This window comes from Cryptomeria japonica, chromosome 5, assembly GCF_030272615.1.
Source record: "Cryptomeria japonica chromosome 5, Sugi_1.0, whole genome shotgun sequence".
Taxonomy (NCBI): Eukaryota; Viridiplantae; Streptophyta; class Pinopsida; order Cupressales; family Cupressaceae; genus Cryptomeria; species Cryptomeria japonica.
Genome location: NC_081409.1, coordinates 821,272,530 through 821,293,136, shown reverse-complemented (window position 1 = coordinate 821,293,136; position 20,607 = coordinate 821,272,530). Strand labels below are relative to the sequence as shown.

General features: G+C 35.1%; 1 protein-coding gene across 2 annotated transcripts; it reads right to left on the bottom strand.

Annotated features, from left to right (window-relative positions):
• Positions 1-4,679: 4,679 nt before the first annotated feature.
• Positions 4,680-10,724, bottom strand: LOC131075173 (senescence-associated carboxylesterase 101). 2 transcript variants are annotated; one of them, XM_058012000.2, is made up of 5 exons: positions 10,290-10,720; positions 9,484-9,499; positions 9,175-9,377; positions 7,523-8,257; positions 4,680-5,595 (listed from the first exon to the last, which is right to left on the bottom strand). In XM_058012000.2, the coding sequence occupies exons 4-5, from the start codon at positions 8,255-8,257 to the stop codon at positions 4,786-4,788; spliced, it is 1,545 nt and encodes a 514-aa protein (XP_057867983.1). In that variant the 5' UTR covers positions 9,175-9,377; positions 9,484-9,499; positions 10,290-10,720; the 3' UTR covers positions 4,680-4,785. The 2 variants fall into 2 exon arrangements, with proteins under 2 accessions (XP_057867983.1, XP_057867982.1); XM_058011999.2 differs by having other exon boundaries at positions 9,175-9,499; positions 10,290-10,724.
• Positions 10,725-20,607: the final 9,883 nt, after the last annotated feature.

Here is a 20,607-nt window from a genome sequence, read left to right as displayed (position 1 = left end):
GCACTCTACATCTATTCAACACCATTTTATTGGAGTTTGCCTACTTTGTTAATCTTTAGTGAGGTCTTTCTCTTCAATTTATAAGTGGTGAGATCAATTTGTCTTGCATGATCTTATTATTTAATGGTGGCCAAGTAATTTTCCTTAAGAATTTTGGTTATTTGTGCACAATTTTGAGAATTTTGGAGGTTGTTGCTTGTGGGATAAAGCATAGAATAAAGAAATTCAAAACCATTCAAGCATATTAAGATCAACAATTCACGAATCATTTTAAAGTCGTCAATCTAAAATCTCAAAATTGTTGCTCCATTGGCTAGAGAATCCACATCAATAAGGTGGACCTTGTCATCTTGATGAAAAATAAAAGGAACAATAATACTAGTTTGGTGACATGGTAGGTTTTCACACTGTGATGAAGTTTTTAGATTGCTAACAAAAATTTGTTGGTCATTGGTCAATATATAAACATGGTGTCATTGGTGGGTCCCCCCAATCATGGTTCCATATCAAGCACCTCACTTATTTGATCCTCTTCAAGATCGATTATATATGTATGATATAGAACTCGCTAATCTAGAAACTTCATATAACTATGATAATAGCTCTTAAATACACATAAGATCTTTGGTGGAACCCATCACTCATATGATAAATAGGATGAGTTGGTACAATAGGACACATTTTAGCGAAAAGTGTTAATCTAAGACTTTTTTTCATTAGACCATTGGTCAATTCAATCTAGCTTGGCATATTTGTGGACCCCTTTATTTTCACTTTAAGAATTTGGGGACCAATGAAAGAAAGAAGAGTGATGTGCTTAGGAGAAAATGTTAAGGCTTATCACATAAAATCACTATGTCATTAGTGGAGAAAATATAAAGGACAAGTTTATTGGTAGCCTCTTGTATTGTTTGATCTTTCACAAGGGGCCTTCATCTAATGGTCACAACACCCTGAAGGTAGAAGCAAGTTTTCAATCCAAAACTTCTAGAAATCTGGGGTTCTATATCATAAAGGTAAATGAGCAAAGCACTTCAAAGTCAATTGATCTACTTCAAGGTCAATGACCCATGTATGTTATAGAAGTTTCCAATCTAACAACCTCATATTATTGTGCTAATAGCTCTTAAATCCGTGAAGTTCTTTGGTGGAGTACACCACTCATTCTATATATAAGATGAGTTATTACAATAGCATGACACATATTAGTCTTATAGTCTTTGACAAAACTGCCAATTTGAGAGCCCTTTTTCATTACACCACTGGTTAATTCAATCTAGCATGACATGCTTATAGGTCCCATTTATTTTCACCTACATAACTTGTGAACTAATGAAAGAAGAATGATGTACTTGAGAGAACAACACTAGATTTATCATGGAGACTAGAGCAACATTAGATAGTAGGTGGTGAGAACATTTGGCCAACACTCAATAGATTCTAGCATTCAAGTGACCACATAGGTCATCTAAAATCAATAGCAGGATAAATACAACAAGCCACTTGACTAAACCCTTGTCATAATCAACTTTTTGTATATTTCATCGAAATATTAACTTCCAAGAGCAAGTTGGAGAATAAGAATTAGAAAAAATAAATGCAATTTTTGATTTGCATTTCAATCAATTATCTCTATAGCTACCCTTTTTTGAATTTTCTAATGAAGTTAATGCAAAGATTTGATCCGCATTTCAATGGATCTCTAGGCAAGAGTTTCAAATGCCACATCATCGGACAGGAGATTAAATAGTCTATTACTTCATCAAAAGAGATCAAATCTGTATTGGATCAATATGCAATCACAACAGGTGAGTCGTCAACAAAGATAACTACCACCAACGATGAATGATGATGCTTTTTTTCTCTAATGCACTCTTTCAAAATACCGTTTTGTCTTGATGTAACTTCAAACAATTACATATCGTGATAACAATTGAATTGTACATGGCCTTAAGCTTGTTGCTTTCATGTTGTTATAAAGGGGAATCTTGGGACATTTTGAAGGGATTGTTCGAAGTCTGAGTCCTAGTTAGTCATGTATAATCTTGTACAAATCTTTTTTTAGGTGTTATAGCAGAAATTTTTATATTGTTAAATGAATACAAAATTTTGGAGTGTTTATCTCAGTTGTCTCCATTTTCATTGTGCTCAAAACTTTTGAAATTAATAAACAAGTTTTACATGTTACATCGTTGTGTACTTTCATGGTGTGTGTTCTAATTTCTACATCTTTTCAAGCAAAATATTAAAATTACACTCAAGGAAAACATAAGGTGTTGGGTGGAATGATATGGATCTCAAAGTAGAACTATAGATAAATCAAATATTGAGGGTATTATTACAAGTTGATAATATTGGGAACTCTACGGTAAATATTCATTTATTTGTATATTGTATCCTCTTGAATGATTGAATTTGTAACCCTAGATAGGCACTAGTCAGACATCTTGGCTCTGAACCATAATAGAATCATCAATTTCAAACAAAAAAGTTTAATTACTTTCAATATTTCTTTTATTAAGGATAGGATCATATGCTCTCATGACCAGCAAATGAGTAAATCCAATTATTGAGCCACAATTTTCTAATATAATGTAAAACTTGGATCTAAAGAAGTGAAAGCTTTCTATTATTTGCAATACCTCATCTGCGAACTAGAATAACCAAGTCTTGCAGAACTTAAAGTGCAAAGGAAACAATTTTTATATTGTTCCTATTCACTAACCACTACCCTAGAATGCTTAAGTATGAGAAGTTGACAAATCTCTAGAAGGATTTAGGTAATCAATTGGAACCAACAGGTTTTCCCAATGTCTATATTGTCATTTGTGTTTTTAGTTATTACATATTATTGCATGTTTGATTATCTTTCTAAAGTTGTAAAGATCCTAGATTATTTAACATCTATTTTCTCTAAAAATCGAGTAGGGAGTTGTTTAATTCCATTTAGTTTCCTTTCAACCATGTGAACTTGAAAAGGGCGCCCCCAACTTAGGAGAAACTAGAGCGTGTTGTAGAGCATATTGTGAGAAACACAATAGGATAAAATTGCATACCCTTCGGGTTTGTATAGATGTCACAAGTATTGACATACTCTATAATTTAATCTATTTGGTATGTTTAGACCTAACGCTCTTCACACCGTTTCCGGGCCTTGAACTAAGCCATGTGGCACAAACAAGTCCTTCAAAAGGCTGCATTGTTTTGCCTAGTCAACCTTTTGAATCTACAAACTCTTGCTTAAATGTGTGCTTGTTTAGGTATGCATATTAATTATCTTAGGTTTTGTTCGTTTCTCCTTTTAATTGTCATTTTTGGTTCCCTGCTCTCCCACCTGACCATCTAGTAGATGAACAAAGTTTACAATTTACCATGTTTTTCCTCATTGTGATGGACCACAAAGAGGATCCAAAATATTCATAATCTAGAAGCATTCTCAATTGCTTACATAAATTGTACAAGATTTCATTTCTTATTAAAATTTCACTTTCTAAACCCACCATTTGGAAACTTGTGAGCATATGCACCAAATCTCTGTGTCAGTGTTAGATATAAACAAATTAGCACTTCACTTTTTGCAAGAATATCTGAAGTACAAAATCTGCATCAAACATCTTATTTTTGGATAAATTTAAACAGACTTACAGGCTTAACTCATCAATGAGTCAAGACTAAGTCATAAAAATTTTGCTTTTGAGCAAGCGCCAAGGTGCTTTTTAGTGCAACCCCTGTTTCAGATGTAGGTAAACGCATGCAAGCAAGTAAATCTATCACATCTGTTGCAGCGCATCAGCATGTCAAAGAGGAAGACAAGACCATGTGGCAAGACCTAGTCCGAGGAGCCAGGAGTTTCAGTAATAGTCTGTTTTTGTCATCTGAGCGTCATTTCAATAGCAAACTGAGATTCTATCACATCTGTTGCAGCGCATCAGCATGTCAAAGAGCAAAACTGATAATGTCATTGAGACAGCTAAGCATCTCTAATCTCATTTCTCTTCACATTTCAGTCTCAATTCTTATGTTTGTTCCTTAATTAGATTTATAGATTAGATTATAATAGGGTACGGACATATTTCCTTAAGGTTTGTTAAATATTAATTGACATAAAGTCAATCCTCTAACAATGATATGCATAATCATTCTCAGGTGATGGTAAACCTCACAACAGGCCTCTACTTTTCATTTTTTTGAGGCATCGGGGCATAACAATCCACTGGAATAAAAGTCTGCTGAAATACAGAAAAATGAAATCATAGATAGACCATAAACCTCACAATAGGCCTCTACTTTTCATTTTTTTGAGGCATGGGGGCATAACAATCCACTGGAATAAAAGTCTGCTGAAATACAGAAAAATGAAATCATAAATAGACCACACTTTCATCAACACACCTAAATTACATTTTAAGGGTATGGATAAGAAGTCATTTATCGGCTCAGTTTTCTGAATGTCGCCAAAAATCATTTAGATTGTACACTACTACACACAGACAACTTATTGGTAGCATATCAATCCATCCTAATGATAGGCCATCTCAGTGGTCTGGAATATGATGGTTTTATCCTTCTATGCCTAAACATCCTATTCAGTCATTATCATAGAATGTGGAAGCATCAAATTTCTCAAAGAGACAACTTTATGAACCAGGACGAAGAAACCAGATAAATTAACAACTTGCAAACAAAATTTGATAACTTCATTGCAGTTTACCCAGAAAATGCTTCAACAATAAAATGAAAATATGAGTTAAATTGTGTCTCTCAAACAAGGAGAGGCTCTTTCTTCTAACCTTGCAACTTCCAACCCTCATTTTCCATGAATGTGAACAAATCAGGGTTTGAATGAAGCTGAAGATGTGTACATTGTTCCCACCATTTCATGAAGCTACTCCCCTGCAAGAAAACCTCTACAGAGATACTGTGATATTTGATCATCCTCCACACATAGTCTTCAAAATTTTCTAGAATTTTTTTCAGTTGGGCGTTCATGACTTGGTGTTGGTCTTTCTCTTGTTGAAGAATTTTTAAAACTTTGCAAACCTCTTCTAAATGGGCCCAAAAACAGGAATCCTCAGTCAATGATGCGAACTTTGTGCGAGAATTTCTAACTTTTGTAACTCTCTCAAGTCGAGTTTGATCTTTATCATTGAGCCATTTTTCCAGAATTATGTGACGGTTTGGTCTGGTCCCATTTGCAAGATAGCTTCCATGATCTTTGTGGAGGCGATAGAAGTCCGCAATATCCAGGGGCTCCACAAGTCTTCTGTATGTATTACCAGCATTGATCCATTTATTTTGGAGTTGAAAGTCACTGGGTAATAAATGATTCTTCACCTTCTCAATAATATCATTCCAGAATATTTCCAGAGATATTCTAGTCAAATTTGCACGAAAATCTTTCCTGTCAAGGTCACCAAGAGATTTCATAGCGTCATAATAGCCAACGCCATTGGCCCTACAGGTCACTTTGTACCATTCCAGCTCTGCCATATAGCTTTGGTACTTGCTCAACTCATAGTTTAGTTTCTCAATATTCAGAACATGTTTCTTTTTCAAATATCCAGCTTCTCTGAGGGCAATAAATGCACTATTATTCTGTTTAAAAAGCAAAATTCATCAGTCTCTGTGTCTTCCAAAAAAAAAAAAAAAACATTGAGAGCAAGAATACATAGAACTAAGAAACTATCACGGCTATAAAAATAATTTGTAAACAGTCATAAATAATATGACATTCAACTTCGGTTAGGAAGGTATCTAAGTATTAATTTAGTTCTAAGAACAAGAGATCTCCAGTTAGCAGGCACGTATCACTTTAATTTTGAGTGGGTGCACAGAGAGATCAAAGCTGATAGTCTGATACACACCTAGTAGGAGATAACATTCCAAACAATACTTTAAAGGGAAGGCCATTGGAAAACAGTCTGGTAGCTTCAAGGCTACACTGATAAATATTGTAGACACTTAAAAATGTTTTATTGATCATGTACTAATTATTCGTCTAATTAGTTAAATAATTCTTTAATTATTTAATTAAGTCAATTAAACTTATTCTTCTAAATTCTTCTAATTTCATATTTCCTCATCATCTTATTAATTATTCTATTTCCTATTCTATCATCATTTAATCATTTTCTAAATATTTATTATTTAATTAATTCTGATTAATTTCCCAATTTAAATAATCTTCATTATTTAAATAAATTACTAATTACTCAATTTCTATCTCTAATCATCTAATCATTCAACCCTCTTCTAAATATTAATTAAATATTTATTATTTAATTAATTGTGATTTAATCCTTTAAATTAAATAGTCTTTATTATTTAATTAAATTTCATTTCTAAATAATTAAATAGTTTCTTTAAATTATTTAATTAGCTAATTAATTTTTCCAATTCCAAATCTCCAAATTCTAATTTCATTTAATTTCATATTCTTCTAATTTTTTCCAAATTCATCACATGTGCATGATTTCAAAAATCAAATTGAAAATCAAAGTCAAGTTCTAAATATATTCAAAGGCTAAATTGAATTAATAAATTCAATTATTTGAATAATATTTCATGCAAAGATTAAATTAATAATTTAAATCTAAATGCAAGCACATGCTAAATTAATTAATTAAATCAATTAATTAATTAAATCATTTATCTCTCCAACTTCTATTTCCATCTTTCAGTTAGCTTTTTCTAAATTTAGCTCTCTGTGTCATCCTCTTTATTTCCTCCAATCATTCTTTTTCTTCCTTCAGTTAACTCTTTCATCAATCAGTTGACTCCATTAATCTATTCAATCTATTGAGTTTCACTCCTACAATCAGCAGTTCATCTATCAACTTGCATTTGATCTCACCTGAGTTCACCTCTTGATGAATTTGTTCCACCTTTCAATCAATCTCATCCAATTTTCTATAAATTGAGCATCCAATCTCTATTTTCAATCCTCCTCAATCTTTACTTTAAATCACAAACTTCGAATCTTTGTGTCACTTGCAGGTTACCAGCGCAATATCTGAGAGCCATCATACCACGAAGAGAAGAAAAACAATGGAAACAATATGCACATCTTGGAATAGGGAGTTTTATTTGAATTGATTTCATTCTTAATTCCTGTTTTGCAATTGAAACAATATGCACATCTTGGAATAGGGAGTTTTATTTGAATTGATTTCATTCTTAATTCCTGTTTTGCAATTGAATCATCTCTGAGACTTGTAGGAGGTATATCTCATCTCTCTAGCCTTTAACATAAAGGTGCCTGACATTAGAATACTCATATTTACATTTCATATACTTTTGCCCATTTTTCTAACTAGAAATTTTGAATTTCAAGTGTTCACTTGGCATAAACTAAGAGTGGGCTAAATTCTGGCAGTAGGAAACTAACCATGGCAAAAAAGCTGCTTACAAAGTAATATATAAGAATAACAATTTCTATATAATTGTATTTATTTTGAATATAAAAACATGAGTCAATGTGAGTATGATATATACAAAAGATAAGCAGAAGTAATGAGATTACCTGAGCCCCAACACCCATTGCTTCCAATTCCATAGCTGTTCCCATCTCAAAGGAGGATTCTGAGATGAAGTTTCCAACTTTTGCTGCATTTTTAAGTAGGTATTCAGTGACCTTTTCCAACATATTGCTATAGCCTAGATGCTCTGTCATGCATGCGCCTGTAACAAAAGACTTCTTCTCTGTGCTTTGCATGGTGAAATGGAGCATTTTCCAGATAGCTTCAGGGTCCTCAATACAGGCTGCACTGTCAGTTGAACAGAACATGTAAGTACCGGATGGTCTATATGGGCTTCTATGACCAGATTCTCCTTGGTAATTGTTTGATATTGTAGACGTGCACTGTAGGACTTTGTTAAGAAGAGTCTTGCAAGCCTTTTGAGTAGGCGGATTTGATACAGTAACAGAATCAGTGCTCATCATGGTCCGCCAAGTAGGCACAATTGCATTTAAAGGCTCGGAAATTGATTCAAATGGTGCGAGCAGCATCCTAGGAACAATGTCATACTTGGAAACAAAGTGACAAAATTTGCCCGACCAATTTTCACGGCCAAGTGCTTCCCCAAGCCTAGCATCTCCCACCAAAGGAGAACCGAAAGTAATGCAAAACGGAGAGACATGGCTCACCTTCTCCCTCTTTCCCAGGAGCCAGAGCATGGCCAGAGTTGCAACTGCACCTCCTATGGAATGACCCACAAAAATAATGGCGTCCTTTTTTTTTTTCAAAACTTCCTGCATCTGGTGGACAAACAAGTCAACAGAACTATTATAGATTGGTTCTCGGGTATCTACTAAATCAAGTAAAATAATTTTAATACTGATGAAACTTACAATACTAGGGCAGAACAACATGAAAAAATACTGGGACCAACAATTTGGATCTATTTGAATCTACAAATACTATGATCTCTGCCTCTATTAACATGAGGGTTAAGACTTGGATGCTTTGCATTGTGGTGCCCATCTCAACCACATTACCACAGCACGTGTCATTGACAGTTGATTTGATTTATGTACTATTTAGAGTTGATTTGAGAAACTACTTGCCATAGGCCAAAAGATTTCAACATCCCTTTTTTGGGATGACATACTGCTTAAGTTGCTGAATTCTATATACAAGGGCTTCAGTATCACTTACGAACTGATTATCATCATCATTTGGAATTTTCTTTTCAGTGGCTTTGAGCTCTACTACGTATAAGCTCGATTATCTTTCCCTCTCCCTGACCCTCTTTTTAAACCAGTCTTAGTATGCAATTATTCATCTTATGTCTTTCTTAGCTCTTTTTTATTTTGATGTTGGATCAAGAAGTGTGATATGAAACATTGATACAAAAAACTCTTTAACAATCTAATCCAGAAAAAATTGCATTAACAAGTAAATTATAGATTGTGAAAATCTGATATCATTAAATCCTCAGAAGAAGATTTGTAAATATTTGACCTAACTGGCAATGTATACAAAATAAATTCTTAGGATACACATTTATCTTCCTATCCTATAAACAAAATAATATCGGGACCAAAAAAAAAGCACGTTGTTGACGAGTGCAGGTGGATATATCAAAAATAAATTTTGAGAATGAAATAAGAGGAATCGTACATCACAGAAGAACTATATAATAATATAAATTAAAAGGTTTAACTTTATATACCTGGGCTTCAAAATCTGAATGTCGAAGGATATGCAGGAACCGGTTGAGGGCTCCCTCATAAACCAGGGCCGGCCTATCATCATTACCCTTCAGGCAGCCAGAGAAAACATCGGTCTCATTCTGAATAATGCACTCCCCATATCCGCCATCTCTGACGATGATATCTTCTATACTGAATGAAGGGAAACTCAAATATACCACACCTTCATACTCATTAAAACGAAAGTCTAAGTTAAGTTTACAAACACTGTGTATCTCTTTCCAAGCCTGGTTTGGGATTCCAGACAAAATTAAAAAATCCGCACTCACCTTGCCAACAGCGAACCTGTAACAACAATTTTACAAATTAGCACTATTTGGGCACTTAAAAAACCCAATTCTTTTCAAGTTAAAAACCCTTAAAATTTCCGACAGAAAGTTCAGAAACTATTGAATCAATACTTTTCTGGTTAAAAAACCCCACTCAAAATTTTCCGAAAGAAATTAGTGTTAGTTCCCACATTCTATGGAGTATTCAAAGGATTGTTTCTGGAATCAACCTAAATTTTTTTGGAGTTTAAACAGTTCAATAGTATTTAAAAGATTAATTCTGAAATCAACTGTGTACGTTTATGAATCAATATTTAGGATTATATTTGATTATTTATGATAAAAATAAAATAGTAAAGAATTAGATTGCAGATATAATCTTAAGTAAGACAAGGAAAAATGATCAAAAGAGACACTATGAAGTCGTGTCTGGAAGAAATGGCAAGAGGACTGGACTATGAGGTCACCCATCTCATAATCTGGTCCTTTGGTCACTTCCTCTAGACTGGTTTTTTTAAGACTGTCTACAATCTAATTCTTCACTATCTTCTTCCCTGAATGTGATCCAAACCCTCAATTTGAAAACCTAAATAATTAATTCCAAGACCTATATTTTAAATATTAAAAAAACTTTTATAATTCTCTGAGTGACCAACAAAAATTATAATCAATAGCTCATCTCTAACTTTCATTACAGCTAGTCTTATTCTAGCAATCCCTGCAATGTTACCAAAGAAGCAAATGTTTTGCACAGAAAAGGTCTCGAAACTTGTAACCCTAATCAGCTTTCAGAAGCTTATACTTACTGTGGTGGGCTAGGCGAATCTAACTCCATACTTTGCAACCTGCAACTTTCCTGGCTTGAAGATAGCGGACATTTGAGTTCTGAGGGGAAAGCCTTTACCAATCAATGGGTGTTTTCCAGGAAAACAGAATCTAAGAAATGCAGGAAGTTTAATTATGTTAGAAAATAGCTAAAAGAAAAGTCTCCGGACCGTGTCAGCAAGCGAAGGGGGAGGGAACATGGTGGGAATATGATCAATACACACAATCTAAGTAGGCATACAAGTTTAATCAAAAGTCAAAACAAATTCAAAAACAGGAATGTTCTCGGAAGCTACATCGAAAAAGCTCTGAAACTGTGTGCCATACAATGGTCTGACTTCTGCTAATTAAATTGTACCGTCTCAATATTCACAAAATGACACAAAAGTCTCTTTCTTTGCTTGTCAAATCGCTGGTCATAAAGAAGTGGAATAATTTTCTTTGGGTGAACAAGATTAAAATAATCAATAAGACAACAAAACAGTAGCCGTATTCTGATACACAGAGAACTGTTCAAGAAAAGAAAGCAAGTAGGCATTATCATGGTTTGGTTTAAGCCGGATCTTCTGGTAGTTGATTTGGATAAGCAATTCCCTCCTCGTTGCTATTAAATTTTTAATTAACAGTTGTTTTTCTTCATTTTGTAAGATGGAAATATCACTATTCATCTACAAAGAATGTTATAAAATGGGCCAAAAATGTGTTGAAACTACATTTATTATTAAAATATCTTCATAGCATCTAGACTAGACAATGATATTATGCCTTTTATATATGTGTTGAAACTATATTTATTATTAAGAGATCTCCATAGCATCTAGACAATGTTATCATATCTTTTATACATTATATTCTTTCATTCTTTCTTAACTTTATTTATCTACATGTCTTGTCTACATTAACTTTTTTATTTACTAATCACTCAATTTTAAATATATCTTATATGTCAAGAATTTTCTAGCAAACCCTCTCCTCTATGGTTAGAAGCTCCAATATGTCTCAAGTCAGCGGCTAGGCAAGTTGGGGATAGTGCTTGCTCAAAACCCGAGATTTTTATGAAGAAAAAGGCAGATTTGCGAATGGAAAAAGAAAATATTCGAGCTGAAAACGTTGTTGATGAAGATAGAACATGTAAAGATATGGAGGATTCGCTTCCTGAAGACCAATAACATGCCAAAATGGGTAAAGTTTTAGAAATGCAACTCCCTAACAACATTGTAGAAGTTATTAGTGACTGCGAAAATAGAACTGTGATTTTATTTTTCATTAAAGGCATTCCTTTTGAGGCAAATTTTTATATATGGATCCATTTTAATTGGGAAAGTTGGGGTCAGGAGATCAAGGCCTTAAGAAGTCTTGACAAAGGGTATGTTTCTTGCATGTTTAGACTGACAAATCATGCTCAAGACATTTTACAATAAAGACTCGATTCATCTATGGGCAAATCTTATACCTACAAGCTTATAGACATTTAACTTTCATCCTAAAGGACCCTCCTATTCTCATTACCCTATGTGGGTTGGGCCACCTTTTCTTAACTTGGCATTCAAACCTTTTTTTAAATGACATTGTGCTCAGTTAGGCAAAGTTATCTAGCGTAAACACAATTCTAACAAATTTTCAATCTTATGGGATCATCCCAAAGCTTGTGTGGAAGTAGACCTCAATAATCCTTTACCAAAATGCATCAAACTTATTGGTCCAAGGTTTGAACTATCTACCAACAAATAGTTCATTTGAAATCAACCAAATTCATGTTTTTATTGTAGGAAAGAAGGCCATTTGATCCATGATTATCCCACCAAGAGAAAGAAATTGGCTCATACACCTTTAGACCTTGTCATCTGAAAATTTGTCTCCCCTCATTCTTCACCTATCACTAACAATACCCCTTTGTCTTCCCCTAATCCCCCCATCCCTTTTGATGCTTCTAATGAATCTACCCCTTCTTTTAAGGACACAATTATGTTAAATGGTCGGAGACTGATTAGGAACTAAAAATATCCACCTATATCTTCATCTACTTGCACTCCCCATTCTTCACCACATGAATCCTCCTCTCCCCCTTCTCTTTCTCACAAGTCATCCTCTTCCCCTTTCGTCACTCCTCTCCCCAACCACATTCTTGTAATTCTCCAGACCCTTCCTCTCACTCTCGTCATAGATCAAAAGCACCTTCTTCCACCTCTAGAAGTCAAGAATCCAAAGAGCAAGAACTTAGTCTTGATAACAGTTTCAACGTACTAGCTAAGGGTGATGATCCCTCCAACTTGCCTCATGAATCTTAAATTCATGTCTTGGAATGTTAGAGGGATTTCCCTCTCACACTATAAATATAAAGTAAAATAGATGGTTGTAAAATAGAAACTTGATATCTTATTTCTCCAAGAAGTCAAAATTAGTGATATCAGACTTCATGCTTTCTTACACAATGTTTAGAAAGATGCCATGAATTTTCATACATCCCATTTGGGTAAGTGTGGTGTTGTTATAGGAATGCCAATATGGGTTTCAAAATTTATTATTAATAAGGGTGAAGGTCCCTCTCACTGTTTGTGTGGTTTCTTACTATTATCAATGGTCAACTCGTTGGTTTTCGCTTCGTTTATGTTCCCAATTTCTCCAAAGATCACATACAACTGTGCGACTAGATGGCCAATAACTTACCCAATGCAAATTGGATCCCTGAAAGTGACTTCAACTTATTTGAACACCCCCAAGATTGCAGTTGAATAAACTAGTTAACCATAGCAGGGACGAATTTGAAAGATGGATTTTTTGTCATAACTCTTTAGGTGTGGTTGGCCCAATTCATGATAAATTTGTTAGCCATTCTAAAAGTTGGTATACATGGTACACTTGCCAAATGGGAGAAAATAGAAAACTAAGTAGGTTATGTTAGAGATTGTTGGTCATTGCTGCTGCTAGGATATGTTGTTGTCATTGATGTCAACATATTCTTGTGAATTGCTTCAGTGATTGCAAAAGATCTTATGATTTGGTTCTACAATTTTGTTTCACAGTTTTGGTGTTTTGCAGAGTTTGGTATTTCCTCCGGTATATTTCAACGTGATATGATCTTGAGCTGAGATTTTGGGATATTGTTTGGGATGGTCTTATGTATCTTAATATTAGATGGATCGTGATTTGGTAATCCATGAGTTATCTTTCTTCATGACAGTTGCTAATTGGTTGTGTTCTTGAGTTTCAGACGTTGACAAATGAAGATTTGATAGGTGGTGTTGGTGCAGCTATTTTTGATGATTCTAACGTGCTTATTGGTGTTTCTCGATCGTTTCCTATTTGTTTTGATGATCCGTGTTGATCGTTATGCAAGTTTTGGGTGGTTTTCTTGAACCGGTGATGATTTCCATGGTATGTGGTATTCCTAGTTATGTAGCGTGGTACGGTTGATCTTGGCGTAATTTTTGGTGGTGTTGCGTGTTTGGAGATTTGAATTTGGTCCATGTTATGTTATGTAAATCATTATATTGGTCTGGTGGTCGATCTTTGTATAGTGTGATGTAATTTTGTAATTGTGGGTTGAGGGTTTTGCCGACCTTGTTGTCAAGGTTGATGATTTGTATATATAGGTGATATTGTCATGTAATTTGTGTGTCAAGGTTGTGCCTATATTATTAGAGAGAGTTTTATGTGCGAACAAGCGATTTATCCTTTGGTGTTGTGATTGAGGAGAGATTGGTGTTGTAGGGTAGACAATTGTGCATAACTGGAACTATCATCAGGCATTTGGAGATGTTATTATTGTAGTTCATTCCTTCTGAATTGTCATTTGAATCTTATTGTAAGTCAGTGAGACTTCCCTGAGGGTTGTAGCCTTCTGGGCAATCATATTTTGAGCAGTGACCTCTAGGTAGTGTGCCTGAATGCATGTGCATTCCCCATTGTGATATTTTCACATACTACTGCAGAGTATCATCTTACTGTGGGTAGGTTCCCATCATTGTTTTTCCCTTAACTGGGTTTTCCACGTCAAAATCTTGGCATTGTGTGTTGTGCTATTAATTTTCTTATCTTTATTATTGTTGTATTTTATCAAATCTATTTTGTAGTTAAGTTTGTAGATCCGATGAAAACAAATTCACCCCCCCTCTCATCTTTCCTTCCTTGTTGTTGCTAACAGGGTGGAAAAAATTTATGTCTCTTCTAACCCCTCATTGGTCAATGACCCTTTGGGGTTATGTGTGTTGGTATTTTGGCATTAAGTTGTCATTAATGTCAACCGGTTTGGCAAGGTCACCGGCAAGCAAGAAGGGGTGACCGATTTGATGGCACTTTACATGAGAGTGAGCAGACATAAGGAAGCCTGACTAGTAAAGCATAAACCGGGATGTTGGTCTGGAGGTTGGCTACCTATTTTTGATGAAGAAGCAAAACGTTAAAATCATCACAAACCACCAGAGGTGAAGATATATTACCGGTGTAGCGAGCACTACAGATTAGCAAAAGAGAACGTCTCCCTGGCAAAGACATGTACTAGTGTGAGTTTGCCGAATGTTTAAGTATGAACCAACTGTGTGTCAGTGAGCTAAGTGATTGACCATTGTGATGCCATGTGGAGATGAGGTGGCAAACATGCAGAGGTCGGTGAAGCCTCCATCGACATGGTTGTTGAAACAACTAGTTGACATTAATGTAACAACCACAAATCACGGGATTGTAACTGACTAATGCGGCTCGAGGAAGAAAGAACAACAGAGGAAGACCAGGGAGTAGTTGGCATTTGGATTAATGCAAAAGAAATCAGATTGCAAGAAGACCTCGAAAAGGAAACAGTTGAGTGTTTTACGAGTTGACAGATTTCAAGGTAGAAAATCATGTTCGAGATTGCTATCTTTAGCAAGTATGCATTGGATAATGGAAAATGTGTACAGATGCATTCTTGGAGTATAGGTGATCGATCCAAGACTGACTAGATCAGATCTCATGAATATTGTGTCGGGTAAAGGAAACCCTAACCACTCAGTGTTTGAATGCATTCTTAGCGGGAAATCGTGGTGATAAATATATGAGCTCGAAATAGAGCAAGATGATGATGCAAAGAGAAAAAGAGAGAGAGAGAGAGAGAGCTTAAAGATAGACAAGGATCACTTTTGCCTTAGAATTTATTCTAAGAAATTTGCAGAGTAAGTGAGCAAGCTAACCGGTGAGAGGGTTTAACTGACAGTGTATGAGTACCGGTATAATTGTAGCAGGTCCAACGGTTAAGCAAATCGATGAGGTGTGGTAGAGAAAGACAACATCCACGTGTGACATAGTAAGTTGTGAGACTCTGAGAAAGAGAGAGCGATCTCACAACCGACAGTGTGAGATCCCGTGGAGAAGAAAAGACTGTCAACCGGCAGTAATTTATTTGATAAAATGTTTCAGAATTCATTTGCTACAAGAAGCTATAATTGTATCGAAACTGTATTCTCAATATACATCATCAAGTTGGAGCTTGCTACAAGGGTTGGTGCTCCTTGGGTTGGCTCCCTAAATATTTGTAATCTAGTGTGTTTCTTGTGAGGCTGGATTGGAGCAGTAGTCTCCAGCCGCATTTCTCATTGAGGTTTTTCCCATATTGGGTTTTCCTCATATATCTGGTGTTGTGGGTTGCATTTATGTGATTGATCTCTTGGGTTTTCCCTTTTTGCTTCATCTATTTTATTGTTTAGTGCTTAAGTTAATAACCGATATTCTAAATTTGCTTTGAAAAGTGGAAAAAGTTTAGGAACCACTAATTCACCCCCCTCTTAATGGTACTCTATGTTCAACAATTGGTATCAGAGCATAGCTTCCCGGTTATTTTTTAAACCTTGGGTAGATTCTGGACTTAGAGCACAATGGCAAGAAATGAATCTGTTTCCTCAAAAGCCCCCATGTTTAATGGATCCAAGTATGCCTTCTGGGGCAGAAGAATGGAGACCTATATTTCCTCTCTTGGTTTTGATGTGTGGATGTCTGTCAAGAATGGGTATGTTATTCCTAGTGTTCCTCCCACTGATCTGGATGCCAAAAGGGAGTATGAGAACAATGCAAAGGCCAAACATGTTATCTTGAGCGGGTTGTCTGATAATGAGTTTGTCAAAGTCATGCATTGTGTATCAGCCAAGGAAACTTGGGATCAATTGCAGAGGTTATTTGAAGGAGATGCAAAAGTCAAAGAGGCCAAGCTGCAAGAACTAAGGGGCCAACTTGAAGGCATCAAGATGAAAGATGATGAAAAGATTGCAGACCACCTTCACAGATTTGATGAAACTGTGAACACCATCAGAGGACTTGGAGAAGAAATTGTAGATGAGATTCTTGTCAAGAAAGTACTTAGATCTCTCACACCTAAGTATGATACTAAGGTGTCTGCCATAGAAGAAGCCAAGGATCTGAAGACTTTTACAACGGATGAGCTATTTGGCTCACTGATAGCCTATGAAATGAGAACAACTAGTGATACTTCCTTAAGGAAAGAAGCAACGTTCAATACCACCAAAAAGGATAAAGAAGTATCTACTCATAAAGAATCCAGTGAAGAATCTGATGCAGAAGTAGCAAACTTTGTCAAGAAGCTCAAAACAGGATCCGGTCGGTATAAAGGAAAGCTACCACTTAAATGTTTCAACTGTGGTAAGGTCAGACGTTTTGCTGCAAAATGTCCCCACAAAGAAACTGGTGGAGATGAGTCTAGAGAGCTCATCAAATCTGCTGGCAAAGATAGAGAAAGAAACATCTACCGGCAAGGAAGGAGAGGCTACCGGAGTCGGGACAACCTATGTATTATTGAGGATGATACAACAGATGAAGAAAATGCATCATAAGATGATTATAATGAGAATGATATAAAAGCCAATCTCTTCATGGCACTTGGTGAACCAGTTGATGAAGATGAGGAAGAGGAAGATATTGAAGCTGAAGTGGGTTTGGAAGGAGAGCTTATCAGTACTCTTGAGGAATTGAGTAAAACAAGAAGAGAACTCAAAAAGGTCAAGCTTACTGTAGAAGATGAACAAGTTCTCTTGAAGCAATCCCTGGATGAGTCAAGTCAAGTTATATCTAACTTGAAATTACAGCTGGAAGAAACTAAGAGGATATGTGAAGCTACATCCTTTGATCTGACAAAGAAGGAAAAGGAGCATCAAGATTTGGAAGCAGAAATAGTGAAGCTCAGAAAGGAGCTTGAAGAAAGTAAGGAAGAAATAAAAGCAAGGAGCAAATATGAAGGCAGCACCAAGGCCTTAGACAAGATGTTGAGCAAATAGAAGCAATCCAAAGACACCAGTGGCTTAGGCTTTGAAGAATGACAAAGTTCAACCAACAAAGATACATCCGGCAAAGAAATAAAGTCTACCTCTTCAAATGAAGTTGAAGAAAAGAAATTCATTGTAGGCAAGGATACCTGCAAAAGGACATATGCAGATGTTGTTGGAAATCACCACACAAACCGATATACACAAGCAATGAACCAGAGGCCACACTCTTTGCATGGTCATGCAGATCCAAGGAGAAATGCAAGAGTTGACCATGAAGGGAAGACCCCCAATGAGGCAATCCTTTGTAGGACCAAGGCAACCTAACCGGTATGCTTCAAACTTTCATGGTTATTGTTATCGGTGTAACAAATTTGGGCATAGAATAGTTGACTATAGATTAATCAATAAGCCCTCTATGAGTTATGAAAGTAGAAATCCATTTAATGCACTCTAGGATATGAATGTTATATGTTATCAATGCAATGGATATGGTCATAAGAGTTTTGAGTGTAGGAAGAATAAACCGGTACCCCACAATAATTTTAAGGTTTTTCCTTTAAATGAACATGTAAAATGCTACAACTATCAAGAGTTTGGACACATAGCAAGGTTGTGTAAAAACACGAAGATCAAGTAGAAAAAGACAAATCCTGATCAAGAACCGGTAACTCAACTTGAGCCCAATATAGCAGCTGACAAGAAGAAGGAAACCAAACCAATATGGGTTGAGAAAGAAAAGGAAAAGGCAGAATCAAGTCTCATAGTACATACTGCCTTACATGCTGAAAGGAAAAATATATGGGTTGTAGATAGTGGTTTCTCCAACCACATGACTGGTGACAAAAAGAAATTCATCAAACTTGAAGACTGGAATGATGGTTCGGTAAGATTTGGAGACAACTCATCCATCAAAATAAATGGAAAAGGCACTCTAAGTATTGATGGAAAATTGAAGGCACATTATGTATGTAGTCACATAAATCTGTCCACTTAATTAAATGAATATTTAATATTTATTTGATTATTTAACCATCAATTAATAATTAATTAAATTAATATATTTAATTAATTCATCTTAACCCTCTTCTCCTATTAATTAAATAAATTATTCAATTTATTTGATTTAATTCACTTAACCAAATTCAGACCAGTAATTAAATAAATAAATCATATTTATTTAATTAAAATATTCTCTCACATTTAAATAAATTAATATTTATTTAAATCCCCCAAAATCCCACCTCTCACATTTAAATAAATTAACATTTATTTAAATCACCTTTATCCTCTACCCACTTGTATTTTCCTACAAAAGCAAGTTGCACAATTATTTTAAATAAATAATTTATTTAAATCACCTTTATCCTCCACCCACTTGTATTTTCCTACAAAAGCAAGTTGCACAATTATTTTAAATAAATAATTTATTTAAATCACCTTTATCCTCCACCCACTTGTATTTTCCTACAAAAGCAAGTTGCACAACTATTTTAAATAAATTATTTATTTAAAATCCTATTTATCCTCACCCACTTGAAACCTTTAATGGTTTCCCTTAAAGTATTCAAACTTGATGGCTTTAAAGTCTTCAAACTTGATGGCTTCCTTCTATAATCTTCTTAAGACTTTAATGGTTTTCCTTAAAGTCTTCAAGCCTTTAATGGTTTCCCTCAAAGTCTTCAAGCATTTTAAATGCTTTATCTTCTTTTTTTCATTTAAATAAATTAATATTTATTTAAATATTTATCCAAATTCAACTTACACCATTTAATTGAAATAAATGATTTTATTTTAATTGAAAATACCAAAATTTCTCCCACTTGCATTTTCCTACAAAATCCACTTGTATGCCTAAACCCCTTCTAGATTCTTCTAAACCCTTCCTAATTAGCCTAATCCATCCCCTAAATATTGTCACATTCCTAAGCAAATTGGAGTCACTTCTCAAAGACTCCAAAGTCTTTGAAAAGCAATTAATGCTTTGTGTGTTCAACAAGTTAACCCTCAAAGTCTTTGATAACCATTGAAGGCTTTCAACCTTCAACCACTTAATCCCCAAAGTCTCCAATAACCATTAATGGTTACCTCAAACCCTCCCACATGGTTAAAACATTTGTTTTGACTCAACCTCTACCCAACCCAAAGGTCTCATCAAGCCTTTAATGCTTTGACCGTGATTATCTCTTAATCATTTGCACAAAGGTTTATCCTTGGATTAACTCTTAATCCAATGGGTAATCTTAATTTAGACTTGACCCTTACCTTCTAGATAACCATGAGGTCTTCTCAGGCCTTTAATGCCTCCAACCTCTTCTCTCAACCCAATCCTATGTTGACACTTGTCACCATTTTATTGGTGCCAATTGTACACATGGATCCCCAACTTTCAAACTTGGCCCTTGATTAAACCATTCAATCTTAACCCTTCATTTCCCCATTTCTTCTATAAATAGAGCCCTTCTCCTCAAGCAAAAAGAAGCATTTTAGAGTATTGTTGTTATACTGGCATTAGCATAGAGCTTTTTCATAGCATCACTATCTACTCTTGCATAGTATTTGCTTATCATATTCAACCATCTTGAATCTCCATATGGCATCCATGGCTAGTGCTAAAAGCTGAGAGCTACACTCATTTGGGACTTGGAGAGGAGAGAAACAAGGGAGAAGCATCAAAAGGCATCATGGAAGCATCTTAGGGAGGCTCTTCTCCTTTCTTTTATTTTGTTAAACTTCTTTCATGCTTTTTGAAATCTCTCTTGATATGTTTGGAATGGTTTTTAGTTCTTTGTTTTGTTTTTATGGTTGAAACTAACTTATTAACATTAAACTTTGTTGTTGCCTTGTCCCCATTTCCATGACATCATTTGGTGAACCCGACGTGAATCAAAGAGCAATCATTTTGAAGACTACTAACTTTTGAATGTTTTAATTGACACACAGGTCATTCTCTTGCATTTTTCTTCTCAATTTAGCACCTTCGCAAATTGATACTTTAACGCTATTGTCTATAATGTTGCTCTTTCATGTTAAATAGCACTTCTGTTTTCACACA

Bases quoted from the DNA above. Each gene is read 5' to 3' on its own strand.
- LOC131075173 (XM_058011999.2), bottom strand. From the start codon at position 10,318: ATGGAGTTAGATTCGCCTAGCCCACCACA. The intron at 9,500-10,289 runs GTAAGTATAAGC...TTGTTGTTACAG, and splicing joins GATTCGCCTAGCCCACCACA to GTTCGCTGTTGGCAAGGTGA. The intron at 8,258-9,174 runs GTATATAAAGTT...TTTGTCCACCAG, and splicing joins ATTCAGATTTTGAAGCCCAG to ATGCAGGAAGTTTTGAAAAA.